The sequence below is a fragment of the Clinocottus analis genome, unplaced genomic scaffold, assembly GCF_023055335.1.
Source record: "Clinocottus analis isolate CAN_PGR_092001 unplaced genomic scaffold, fCliAna1.0.p SCAF_13, whole genome shotgun sequence".
Classification (NCBI taxonomy): Eukaryota; Metazoa; Chordata; class Actinopteri; order Perciformes; family Cottidae; genus Clinocottus; species Clinocottus analis.
Genome location: NW_027175854.1, coordinates 6,406,784 through 6,420,934, shown reverse-complemented (window position 1 = coordinate 6,420,934; position 14,151 = coordinate 6,406,784). Strand labels below are relative to the sequence as shown.

The 14,151-nt window shown below is 41.5% G+C and overlaps 1 protein-coding gene across 3 annotated transcripts in view; it reads right to left on the bottom strand.

Moving 5' to 3' along the window:
* LOC137783763 (5-hydroxytryptamine receptor 4-like) overlaps positions 1-13,729 on the bottom strand; it is a 36,273-nt gene extending 22,544 nt beyond the window's left edge. The window contains exons 1-3 of one of the 3 annotated variants that reach the window (XM_068574064.1): positions 13,602-13,729; positions 532-610; positions 127-294 (exon numbers count right to left, since the gene is read on the bottom strand). In XM_068574064.1, the coding sequence (XP_068430165.1) occupies positions 127-294; positions 532-554 (191 nt within the window). In that variant the 5' untranslated portion in view covers positions 555-610; positions 13,602-13,729. Of the gene's footprint in view, positions 1-126; positions 295-531; positions 661-3,145; positions 3,243-13,601 lie in introns of those variants that run through there. The other 2 variants (XM_068574065.1, XM_068574066.1) reach the window with 2 other exon arrangements.
* Between the last annotated feature and the right edge of the window lie 422 nt (positions 13,730-14,151).

Below are 14,151 nucleotides of genomic sequence, written 5' to 3'. Positions count from 1 at the left end.
TGAGGTGTGTGTCCTGTATGGATTCTGCTGGCTGCAGATACACACTTCTCAATTCACTGGCACTTTACAACCAGATTGGACTGTTGTTACTGCTTCCAGTATTTATGAAATGATAACCAGCCTCACCTCAGATGTCTATCCTTGCAGAGTGCCACCATGACCAGCAGGTTGCCAAACACTGTCATGATGATAATAATGGAGAGAAAGATGGTCAGAACAATTGTCTCCAGCGAGCTCAGGAATTCCTGCTGCTGCTGCTGTTCTTGTTCTCTGTTTATTATGTCATCCAACGAACTGCAAAAAAAACGAAAAGAAAAAAAAAACCCTCATATATCGGATTATTTTGGGTAGATGATATTCATAGTATTGATAGTACTGTAGATAGATGAAGAAGAATCAAGGTGGAGAGAGGGGGTGAGAAGGAAATGATTATGTAGAAAACAATCATATTGAAAACAAATAGGTTAGTTACACTAAACACACACACACACGCGCACACACACACACAAATAGTTTAAATTCATGACTTACTGTCGAGGTGATGTTGTGGCCATCACTGGTCATCTGCATTGAGGTCAGCAGATGATAGTCCTCATTACCTGCTCTGGCCCTGTTGATACACACACACACACACACACACACACACACACACACACACACACACACTTGCGGTTAGTCTGCAATCCGTAAGCCATCTGAACAGACGGGCTGGATTTCTTTTTATTTGATCATCTTGACAACAATGATGATATTTGAACCTTAAATAAAAAACTGGATCACAGCTCAAGAGCGTGTAATATTTAGAGGGCAAATACGCTGCAACAAGCAGCAGCTGTCTCTGTCAGATTCCATCAACAAGTTCCTTTGTCTTCGTAATGCAACAATAAAACCATGCTTTAGTGAGCGCCACAGGGGGAATTCTCCTTTCTTACTCCCCTGTCAAAGGAGGTCAAAGGTCAGGTATTAGCTCCAGAACAGCACCTCTGGGACTAGTTGGGTATGAGCAGATCCTGGTTCTGCCTTTGAGGGATAGTCTGCCTGACCCTGCCAGCAACATATTGATTTTAAGAACAACTGCCTGAGGTATTGAGAGGAAATTTACGCCACAGACAAATGAGACGTTGAAGCATTGACTCTGGGTCATTATTGACCGGAACCCTGCATGCTCTCTTCTTTTTCCAGTCAAATCAATAACTTCTGATTCAAATCAGTAGACAGATTCTTATGTTTTGGTCTTGGCTGATTACAGCTCTCTAGGTAAGCCCAAGTGTGCACTACAGAAATCAACCCAAAAAGAAACAAAGCAACACTTTTGTGACATTTCTGCTTTCTCTCTAATGTGACATGTGGGAAAAAGGATGTTTGTGAATATTATTACTAAAATTGATGTCTTTGTCAAGCAATTTTGATCTCATTGTCGACTCTGTGGACTGACTGCTGTTTGTTTCTATTCACAGCTCACAATCTAACTATTATAATTGCGAAGGTGTTGAATGGAATTTTGTCATGAAATAAAGTATTGGACAAATACAAATTGTGGTCTGATGATAGTGCGAGACAAAACAATTGGAGGCTTCGAAAATTCAACGAATGTCAATGAATGTGTGTACAATCAGTTAAAGATGTTCAGCTAAATCTAAAAAGAAAAGGCAAAGAATCACCAAAGTTATTCAAATGTATCCATGAGGAAACTTCAATTTCTGTACCGAGTTTCATGACAATCCATCTAATAGTGGTGTCCCGTCTGATACACTTAGTTTCTGCTAGCAGGGCTAAAAACAGATTTATTATAAAATATAAAGAGATATATATTTAACCATGGAAAGACACAAGTACTTGCAATGTCTCTCTATGTTCTAAGAGGATTTTGTCAAAAATCAGCCAACGTGACAGAAATGACAATTAAGATGGAAAATGTCACTAATTCCTGGTCTGAGTCATTTTACAGTAAGTATCTGTTCTTGAGGAACAGCAGATAACCTTTCATCAGTGCAGTTGTAGATGCCTTATCAGTTTTAAGTACCTATTACAACATTTGCTTTCGCTGCCTTTTTATGACGGCTGTCTCGTCTTATCGCGCTCTACGGTCAATATCATCTGACAGACCTTGACAGCCGGTGATCCGGTCAACAACTCCCACTTCCTGCAGGCAGATCACCGATTCCAGTTTGTCACATCTGCGTATCACCTTGTCCAGTAATTCTTAATTGTCCGACCTGGTACCGTTGCAATATTGACTGTGAGGCTTTGATGGAAGTTCAACTAAAATGAAATCCCCTCATTTTATTTTGAAAATGTTCCATCAATCTTGGCAGAGAACCATTTAACTCTGAGAATAAACAGGGACAGTGTGGGTCAGCCGGACTGGTCTTGATTTGCTAGCTGCTCCCCAGAGACAAAAAAAAGGCTGCGAACCTCTGGCCAGTTCTGACTTATCCTGTCTTTACATAATACATAACATTCATTGGACTGTGAAATTGAGTTGAAATCAAAACCAAAAACAAGATGTTTTCTATCAACAGCTCCACTCTTGGGGGGATAACAAGAAGATAACGCCAAAGCCTCATTGCACTTGGCTGAAGAGCAGCCATACATTTTTGTGTTTTTTTTTTAAAATCTCAACACATGTGGAACCATGGACAGACCACCATCGTTGATGGTCAAGTACCCACACAGATGTTACAAATTGGTTTGACGCTGATCATCATTTAGTATAAGCAGTGTCGTAATAACCAGTAAACTACCGCCCAGGTCAAGCAGTTTGCACAGGACCCGCTACACCAACCTCAGTTAAAAACCTGGAAATATTTTGTAATGCCGTGCAGTTGTAATGTATTATTTGTGCTAAACAATATTCACTTCATTCAATTATGTGTGTTTAAAAGAGCTATAGTGTAGTGGTGAGGCTGTGTGCATCATAACCTCCATGTCCCGTGTTCAAGTCAAGCATTGAGACCTCGGTTACATGGCGCAAGCCCTCTGAGGCCAATTTGTGGTTCGGGATTTTGGGCTATACAAAATAAATTCAATTGAATTGATATTAAGCATCTCTCGCTTCCATTTCTAAACTGTGGTCGATCAAATTATGGCAAAAAATATACAAATACAATAGAGAGTTTGAAAAAGTAGATCAAATCCTGCTTACCTTTGCACCTCCACACACCGGGCCAATAAAAAAAAAAGGATAAGATCATCAACAAGCACTAATTTGAAGCAGACCGAGGCCTTTAGGGGCCCCTGGCCTCTTGGATACCTGGCCCCAGTACCTACATCCATGATTAGGACCAAAGAAAAACACTGATTATACACACTGCAAATATAATTAAATGTCAAGTTGCTGCAGGAATAATTTGGCTTAACAATGGCGCACAGATTGGATGTTGTTCAACTTTGCATTCTCATTACGACACCCAGTTTTTAATAGAACACCAAAACATGACTGATTACTGTTTGCATTTCAAATGATCCGCAGAGGAAACTGTAATGAGCATTATGCTCACACAGAAATCATCACTGGACAACAAAACTAACACTTCCCACCCTCGTACTGGTTGCTCACTCAGTTACTCACACATAGGAATCTAGGAATGAGAAAATATTGGCTCAATCTGAATTTCAACAATAGGGGGGAAAAAAAGGCGAGTGGGTAAGAAGGGTGAAGAGCGGTGTCTCTGACAGACTGCTGCGGCTCTCTTGTGTGATGTGCGTCCAGGGAGGCGCGTTTTCACAGCTCATCGTGTCCATTTCACATCGGGCTGACACCGTTGCACAGAACAGAATGAACTCTGGAGAGCAGGCAGAAACCGAGTGGCTCTTTGAGTATTTCTGTCTTCTTTAGCCCACCGTTACTGTCGTTATTGCGACTCAAAAAGTATCTTTTAATTGTTTTGTGGTTATTTTTTCCTCCATTATTTAGGTCTTGAGAAAAAGAAAAAAAACATCATCACTACAAATATATACGAAAACTAAATGTTCCATGATCTCAGTGATGCTGATTTTAATGGCAAAATCATATATAGATATAGAAATTAAGACTGAAAGTCCTCAGACATTTTGGCAGTGTTGTGAGACTACTAACCCATGGAGGCGCATAGAGCTAAAGGCCAATGGCAATGGCAATAATAACATGCTAATGTTTAGCAGGTAGTTAACTGTGGCTATCATCTTGGCTTATTGATGTTAGAATACTAATTTTGCCAGTTAGGATGAAGGCTGCACACATCTATGGGAGGTAAGTATTTTGGTCGTCCCATGAAGCTGCACCACAGACATTCGGACATATTACATTTCTCATAGGTCAAATAATTAAAGGGGAAAAAAACAACATGCTAGAAATCAGCAATATGAACAATATCAAGTACAAATATCAATGGAGAGCAGTTCAAGTCAAGACAATGATAGAGATAGAGATAAAGGAAGGTAGGCAGACAGACAGACAGACAGACACACAGACAGACAGATAGACAGATAGATAGATAGATAGATAGATAGATAGATAGATAGATAGATAGATAGATAGATAGATAGATAGATAGATAGATAGATAGATAGATAGATAGAAACAGGCAGACAGACGACGTAGGAGGACTGACTGACTCATCTGATGTGCGCTGTAATTAGAAAAGATTCTCACTTGCCATCTGGGAAACTTCCTGAACTTCTGGGCTGCACAAACTGCCACCTGATGCATATCTGAAAACTTGATTCTGCTTGACTGAAGAAAGGGTTTATTTTTGTTTATATTATGTATTTCTAAAGCTATTTTCACTTTTACATCAGGATTTTAATTTTAATTTTCTCCATCTGCTGCAGAACACTCCTGCTGTGATTCTGTTTCTACACTAAATAACAATGACTTTCCAGCAGGCGTGCAGACATCTCGACAAGAACAACGTGCCCACAAGTGTTTGCTCAGACACTTTGGGCCACGAAGGAAGACTAAAAGTTGAGAGTGTGTCTCAATGTTTCATTGAATTTAACGAATTCAATAATCTTCAACTCTCCAGTCATCTGATTTCTGTCAGGTGGGAAGTACTTCTCACATAATCTCACACCTCAGATTGTGAGAGGGCTGAACCTGTGTGTGCGTGTGTGTGTGTGTGTGTGTGTGTGTGTGTGTGTGTGTGTGTGTGTGTGTGTGCATATGCACATATTTTTGTTTGGAGGAGTCTCTGGTCCTGTTGCCAGGGAGACTGAGAGGTATCATGCTCAGCAGACTCTCCTACTGTAATTTTAATTGTTTGAGTAAGGAAGGCTGGCGCTTAAGCAAACTGTTGCCGGACAGACGCTCTCGTCTGAGTCTGTGCTTCAGTGTCCAGATTCCAAACAGGGTTGATGAACGTCAATCGTTTGATAGATTTAAAAGATAAGTACGACATGAAACATCGCCAGAAATCACAGGAAAAGACCTCAAGTAAGTCAATCCAACTTGCCTGTGTAGCCAAAGCTGTATGTAGTTTATTACACACCACATTACAGCATGTAAACGTAAAATAGGGAAGAGTAGGGAAGTTGTTAGACTTTTTCTGAGATTACAACACATTATCCTTTCGTGAAAAACACCAAGTATCCATGTTTAACTCCACATGGATTTAATCATAACACTCCATTTGTCATTATTTGTATTTACTTGGGTCTCACTTTCCCAGAACCTGTACACGTTTCCTCTATTTGGTGATGAATGCCCTATGAATGATGCCCGCATGCAGATTGTGCAAAGCACTCCTGCTCTTTACTTGCATTGCATTCTGGTTCTTGCAAGTCGTTTGAGTCCTTGGAGCTGCAATGCATTTTGGGCAGTTGAGTATGTCCACAAGGCTCTCGACCAAGAAATTCTTGCGAATCTAGATTGCATCCCGGCATGGCTCACACACTTAAAATCAACATACAATGCATTTGGAACGGACTTCATACTTAATTTTGAGACGTAGAAAGTAGTGTGAACATGTCAGCCTGTGATTTGGAACACAGCCTCTCTCTCTTCTACAATAAAACCAGCACTTAATGATGGCACTCGCTCTTTTTTTCTTTTAGGTCTGTCAATATTTTTGAAGTACATCTTTAAACGTTTGCAAATGAATGGTGCTGTTTGATTAAGACTCACGGATGGAGGTGTTGTTTACCCATATGTTGAGACCTGCAAACAACACTCAACGCCCACCTTCTTTTTCCAAATGCACTTGGAGCCTCACACACAAGCCCAGTGTGTCCGTTTTTCAGGATTATGTTTGCCATCCACACACCTTGCACGACTTCAAATGCAACTCAAAAGGTTTTCTAATAACTTGTCCACAACTGTGAGGAGCTACAGGTGTCACCAAATCGACCAGGGCTGTAACTTCTGTAATGAATCTCAATGAAAACACAATTTGATCTTGAATTTTGAGAACCATTTTAAAAACTGATGTCAAATGGCGTTAGAAATCAGGAGAGACACGTCGCACGCTTAACGAGGCTCTTCCCCTCGACTGACTTGCTTGTGGAAAGATCACGTATGTATTTTGGCACTAATTCTACGACTGCAAAACAGAAAAAGTAGAACCCCTGTCAGTTTAACTCAGCAATGATCAGCCAAAAGCAAAAAAAAAAACACCATCCGGTTTCTCTCTTTCACACACACACACACACACACACACACACACACACACACACACACACACACACACACACACACACACACACACACACACACACACATCAGAACTGGAGAAATGACTAACGTGTAAAGTTTGCTCAAGAATCAAGTGGTTTGGGACATCATTTAAAACCATCAGATATCTTGCCCACTAGCAGCAGCAGCCAGCACACCAACACACAATTCAACAACAATTTCTCTGGCTGGGAGCCAAAGGCCTCCTCGGTTGTCCAAGTAGCACTAAAGTCTCGACTGCAACCAATACACATTCAATTATTAAATATGGGGTGGAAAGAGCATCTAGAGTGTATTGAATGTCACCAAAAAAAACCTTCACTTGTAATTTCTCAGATCCATTTTTTTTTTGTCTCCATTTTTTTTTTTGCTTCAATGTTGCTGTGTTTTCTTCACTGCAATGCCAAGTGGTCAAATTATTGTTATATGGTTTTGGGTTCTCGGTCAATAAAGTGTATATTTATGGTGCTTATACTAACACTACTCATGCTAGCATGGCGCATGTTGTATAATGTTGTATAAAAGTAATTGTGTAAATATTACTTGGCTAATAACTTAACATACTATTACTATTATTGCTATAATAAAAAAATAAAAAATAAAAATTATTATTAGTAGTATTAATAGTATTACTATTATTATTCTCCCATATTTACTTATTATCCCATATGTCACTGCACACTCAGTTCGTCTTCAACCATATTTATACAGCAGGTATTTTTTCCTCCAGCAACGCACCGTGAACTCACAACCTTCTCGGCCAAAAGCCTGAAATAGTTGCTGTAATGACAGATCCTGTTAAACAAAGTCTGCTGAGAATTAACTCATTATCTCAAACCAGGGTCACATGTAGGGGGAAAAGAAGATTTGAGATGAAATATGAAAGGACGTTTGCTCCACTGGCTGGCAAGGTGTCTACTTTGAGTCCACATAAACAATGTTGATGTGGCATGCATCTATCCATCTATCCATCTATCTATCTATCCATCTATCCATCCATCTATCTATCTTTTCTTCCCGTTCTTGGTTTTGCTGCTGCTGAACCCAATCAGCAAACTGAAAATAAATAAAATAATAAAATTGAAACCCAATGAATTCATATTTTCTTTGGAATAGAGTCTATGTCTGTGTGTGTGTGAACATGATTCATGTATTTTCTTCATATGGACCCCAGGAAGAGTAGCTGTTGCCAAGGTAAAGACTAAAGTGAACACAAATAAACAACACATTTTACAGCCAGAAATGTCATAGCCAGTGATTGTCTGTACACCCGCTGCAGAAAGAATCTGCCACTCCAATAAGGTTGAACAAAAATCTTAAACCCGGGTCGGAATCAACGACGTCACCTGCGATTACGGAATATTCAGAAACACTTCATTCGTCCTCATTTCAGAGACGCGCTCGTATTTTCCATGCGCTCACCGGGACGCGCCGAGTCACACACTCGCCTTGTGCACGCATGGCTGGAGCAAGATGCAACTGAGTGGACGGAGCGTGTCCTCTGAATAAAGCTGTTTGGGTGAGGGTAATGGGTTGTGAGCGGGTAATTGAGCGTGCCGGGCTCGTCACAATAAGGGTGCCAGCTCACTGGATGAAGGTGGTAAACGGAGAATGACTGTGCGATGGAAGTGAATAACACACGGACATTTGGAAGCACACGGACAAAGTTACATGCGCTCAAAGAGGAAGACCGGCAGGCTGTGGAAATAGAGCCTCTATCCGGGAGGCGTCGCCCACTGCGTGCCTCCCCCATTGGATTTAGTTAGGACCGATCGGTTTTCCGCTTTGTCATTCCACCACTGTCCGAATTAATATCTCTTTCTGCATAAACTGCTGCCGGGAAATCATGGAAGCAATTCGCCGTCACATAAAGATTTAACGACAAATCAACCAATATGAATACTAAAAGCAACAGCTGGCTAAAATGAAGCTTGACGCTTTTCATGATCACCTTTCCAACATATACTGTAGGTTCAATTATTTCAGAAAACAACTCCTATGAATACATGCAATTTATGAAACACATAAATTCCACTAATAATACAATTTTTACTGGTTTATCTAATTCGGACGTCTACTGGACGCCTCCCATTAGAGGTTTTCCAGGTACATCCAACTGGTAGGAGGCCCGGGGAAGACCCAGGACAGGCTGGAGGGATTATATCTCCCAGCTGGCCTGGGAACGCATCGGGATTATGAGTTGGTGAATGTTGCAGGTGAGAGGAAAGCCAGGGCCGACCTGCTGGGCCTGCTGCCACCACGACCCGACCCCGGATGAGCAGATAAAAATGGATGGGTGGTTTATCTAGCTTGCTTGGCACCAGCCAAAAAAAGAACAATCTCCGTTGTTCCACGGGAACAGAAACCTGACGCTGGCTCATACCTCCTTGCTTCATGAAGTAACAAGCAGATTGAGGTTGACAATGATTCGGGAATTTCCAACACAAGCCTGAAATGTAATTCTAGCTTCAAGAGATTGCCAGCCAAGATTTACATTTCACTTCTGCATACAATGGCAGCTGATTCGCAGCCTTGACAGCGACACTGCTATTGTTTTCACCTTGTGAGTCTAGGTGTGTGTGTGTGTGTGTGTATCTGTGTGTGTGTGTGTGTGTCATCACGGCAAAATGCAGCCCTGGAGACAACTACTATAGTGGGAACTACGTGGTTTTGAGTACTTTGACAGGTGCTTACATGTCGTCTGTCTGTCTGTGGACAGACTCAGTCACAAAACGTTACAGCGGCGTATTTAAGATCAGAGTTCAACGATTGCCGTGGATCAAGTAAGGAGGCAGGAAGTGATGAAGGGGCCCAATTTGGGGTCATGAGGCTCCAGACCGATGGGAAAAAAGTAATTGGAAGCCCGGTTGTGTTTGTTCATTGCTGTGTGAGATATGTTTGTCAGGCCCGCCGCTTACATACATTGAGAACCACTGGGAAACCCAGACCGCGCGCATACACAAGGGAGTCACACAATGTCAAAGGAGCATCAAACGACTGGAGAAAGACGGCCGAGCATCGGCACTCAAGGGAGTTGCTTGGAAGCACAGTTTCAGCATCTGGGCTGCAGAACGTCTGACGCATATTGACCACCACGCAGTTGTATACCTTGAGAATTTGAAAGTGCCACTCGTTGGCTGTGTGTTATGTCAATTACAGAAATGTCTACTCGCTTATTGACGAAACAAGCGCTCTGTTATTTCACCAGCACTGTTCACTACGCTGTTATAATGCGTGTCTTCTACAACTTAATTAAATCAACTGATACTGTCAGCACTGCCTTGTATGCCTTTTTTTAAAGCGTACAAGTTTGATTTAAAGTAGCTATTTGTCATATACAAGTCAGGAGAAGAAACCTTTACTCATCATGGTATTGACAAACCTTCAGGAAGAGAAGGTTTGACACAAATGTATAGAAATACTGGGTAATACAAAGTATACCGCAGTTGAAATAAACAGAGCACTTACTTTATGTCAATGCTGATAGCGATGAGTTGACTTTACAACAACGTATCTCTGATAGCCGAGAAGCACAACGTGGAGACGGAAATGTTTTTTCCGGTGAGGTGAGATTGATAATGAATAAGGCCTGGCTGGCCCAGGGAATCGGGCTAATGAGTTGGCGTTGATGCCGACGGTCTAGATTTAGCCCGAAGGCTCTGGCTGGTTCCTAAATGTCTACAGGGAGTGGCTAATAAGGACAGGACAGTGCAGGGACAAGACGTTAACTGTTTCCTGTAAACGCAAAGACCGGGGCTGAGCCACAAAATCACCTTTTCTGCGACTAATCCGATGTTTTGCCTTAATTTGCTCGCGGCAGGTTACTTGAGTACATGCACTCAACACCAGTGTGTTTCACCTCCCTGATTGAAGTGGCCTGGGCTTTCTGCTTAAGGCCGTCAGCCATTGCTGGAATTGTGTCTTATTTTGCCTTTCAATTTATGGGCTTTCTCCTGAGATACTCCAAATCAGATTTACATTTGATCCTGATTCCACTTATTATGCAACGAACGGCCTTATAATAGTGACTCGCCATGACTGCTTGTTTTCACAAATGCCTTTTATTTGTTTTGCCTCTTTCCCAGATGTTACAGGGGTTACACATTTAGGACTTGTTATCCCTGGGAAACTATGCATGGGAATGTGAGTGATGAGGATCTATTGGTTTTTATATCAAAGCTAAATAGGACCAAAAGTGTGTGTTTGAAGGATTACACAGTGCGGATTCTGTGTGATATGTTTGTGAACGAGCCCACTGGTTTGATATACTGAGATTAGGAGACATGGAAAGAGACAGAGGGGATTTGAACCATGGACTAGGGAATTGCTATTGGAAGACACCACTGCGTTGGCTTTGAAAACACTACATCTCATGGGATAGCTTAGACACACGCCAGTCTAAATATATATTATCTCTTCTTAATAACTTTGATACTGCTTTAGCAAAAAGCTGCAGGCATATAAACAGAACAGAAGCAGTGGGCTGTGGGTCATCACGTTGAGCTTCCATTTCTTTTTGATTACGTTCGATCACATCACCGAAACAGGAAATATTTCAAGAGAGATCAGTGAATGAGACGCGAAAATCCGCCATCCACTTTTGCCAACACAGTTCATCCAAACTTTAGTAACACAACATGTTGGATGAAATTATCTCTGAAGACCAACAAACACAACTTTTGTGAAGATTAGGATTTTAAAAAAGCTTGAGAACACATGACAAGATGTTTCCTGCACTACTTTGCTTGCCAGAACACAACAGTATGCGACTGTGAGGACTTCTATTTATACTCTTTTCTCTCTCTTTTCACCCTCTCTATATCTCCCTCTCTTGTGCACAAACGACTACGCACATGCTCACATAGTGCAAACAGTACAATCTACAGTGTACCACTGCAGTTATCTTACTGTTGTTTAGCACTATTACAATGTTTACAGTCAATTAAAAGAATAATCAATTGAAAAGCCGCCGAATACACAGCAACAGCCGCCCGCTGAGGTGCATCTGCATCGATGGACGCCGTGTGTATTTGTATGTGCTTGAGCACCTGTGTGGGTACAGTAATAAGGGAGTGTGTGCGGCTCATGTTCCTAATAGATAAACTACACTGTAATGAAGTAACAAGGATGGAGGAATTGCAGCACGTCAGCACTGAAATGTTAGCAATCAGTTCACTGTGTTCGGGATAATTGAACAACAGCCGACCTTTTCAAGTGTCCAGACCTCTGGCAGACATTTTTTGAGATGTTGACGTGAAACAAACTCTTGCTAATCTTTCCATGCCGGTCTCAGCAGGTCAACGGACCCAGCAATGTAGATGCCTGGACTTATTTTAGTTACGGATGATGCAGAGACCTCGTGAATTCATGTTATCCAGTTTGTGTCTCTCCAGACATTAGGGAGACGTCTTTCTGTCTTCACTTTCATCAAAGCTCCTTTTTTTTTCTCGCTTAGAAGCCTTCTGCAGAGAGAGCAGTAGCTTATTGTTATTGTTTCATTATTTTCTCAACCCCAGCTTATCATTTACTAAAGATATAGTCCTAGTTTGTCCTGCCGACGAGAGTAATGTAAACTTCTGAAAGCCACATCTCAATAACCCTCAGCTGCTCGTGTCCCACGAGCACATACCGTATCTCTCTCTTTCTCTCTCTCTCTCTCTCTCTCTCTCTCTCTCTCTCTCTCTCTCTCTCTCTCCCCGGCTTCTCAGGGCAGGCCAATCCTGGGGCTTTTTTATTTTCTCTCTCTCTCTCTCTCTCTCCTGCCTCATCCACATGTTGGATCTGGATCTCCGTCCCTTAGGAGATTCTGCCTCATCTCTTGTCTTTCTCACCCTCTCTCTCTCTCTCTCTCTCTCTCTCTCTCTCTCTCTCTCTCTCTCTCTCTCTCTCTCTCTCTCTCTCTCTCTCTCTCTTTCTCTCTTTGTCTGTGCTTGTTTTCTATCAGTGGGAATGATGTGCTTCCATTTGCTTCCTGTGTGTTTGTGCAGCCTGTCCTGTAGAGAGGAGGCTGTGTCTCAGTTTATAGCTCACCTGGAAGCTGATTAATAACATCCTGCTGGTTCCAATTGTTCAATATATGTTCATGTCCTATTTAATATTTGCCATTTGAATGGTCTGTACTGTCATTTAAGCATGTTGGTTAATCTGTGCAGACAACGTACAGTATCGTCCATTTTTTTCCCCCCTTAAATGTTATTTTACAGATTGTAAAGCTCCGCAAGGCAAATTTGTGATTTAGGATATTGGATTGGAATAAAATTGACTTGTATTGAGTTAACCATGAACTCTCCTTCTCTTCATATCTACTGTATGTTTACCCATCCATACTCTCATATACTTTAACATGGACACACCTCTCATAAAATAAGTGATAAGACCTAAAGTTCAGTGACAGTTTAAGCACTTATTATGGACACAGGTTTCTTAGAATGCATCCTAAATATTAAACACGAATGTTAGCTGTCGATATGCAAACTTCTCTGACTGTAGCCCATAAACTTCTGCTACTATACATCCATCAACTTGTTTTTCTGACCTTTATATATCTCGACCTATACGTGTATCAAATTTCTAGAACATACCTTCTCACTATATTTCTGTCTGTATTAAAGTCTCAGCTTCAATTGAAGCGTATTGACTTTGATGACTGCAGAAGCGAGGAGGATGGGAACACGATTAAATCCCCTCTCAAACCTGCACATCAGTGTCAATAAATGCCATCATTACACATTAAACTGTCTCTTTTGAGTTAGTAATCAGAGAAAATATTCGTAATTTCAGTTTAACATTGAATTACTTTATTTATCATTATCTGAAAAGTTAAACTCCGCAAAACATGACTCCGTAACATCTTAGTAACATGTGTCTCATAAACAGTGTTTCTATCTTGCTCTCTTCTTTCTGTCTGTCAAAACTTTAAAACAAAATGAAGAATAATATGTAACCTGCTCACCTGTGCCGGGCTCCTCGCCTCCCGTCCTCGGATCCAGGCGCCCCAGTAAGTGCTGCTGGCTCCCATATTACGGCTGGAAAGAGGAATATAAAAAAATAAAAAATAAATAAATGTCACGCACCTTTGGGATTTAGATCTGCACGAGCAGCGCAAATGAGTGACACTGGGCGGCAGACCGCCTCGTGCGGGTTGAGACGGAGAGACGGAGAGAGAGAGAGAGAGAGAGAGAGAGAGAGAGAGAGAGAGAGAGAGAGAGAGAGAGAGAGAGAGAGAGAGAGAGAGAGAGAGAGAGAGAGAGGAGTGACTGATGCTGCCATCGTGTGGCGGTGTTTACGTCCAGGAATAGAAAGAAGTGCCAGTAGTAGACTCCCCCCCCTGTGTTGGCACATGTTGTCAGAAAATCATTATAATATTGTGAATTTATGCAGAGAATCAAAGGTTATATTGATGTTGGTAAGTCAAATGCTAAAGGCTTATTTATGTGCAACAACACATACATTTAACAAGGGCGCTGGAAGAAGGGGCTTGAAGGGGCCATTGCACTTTGGAC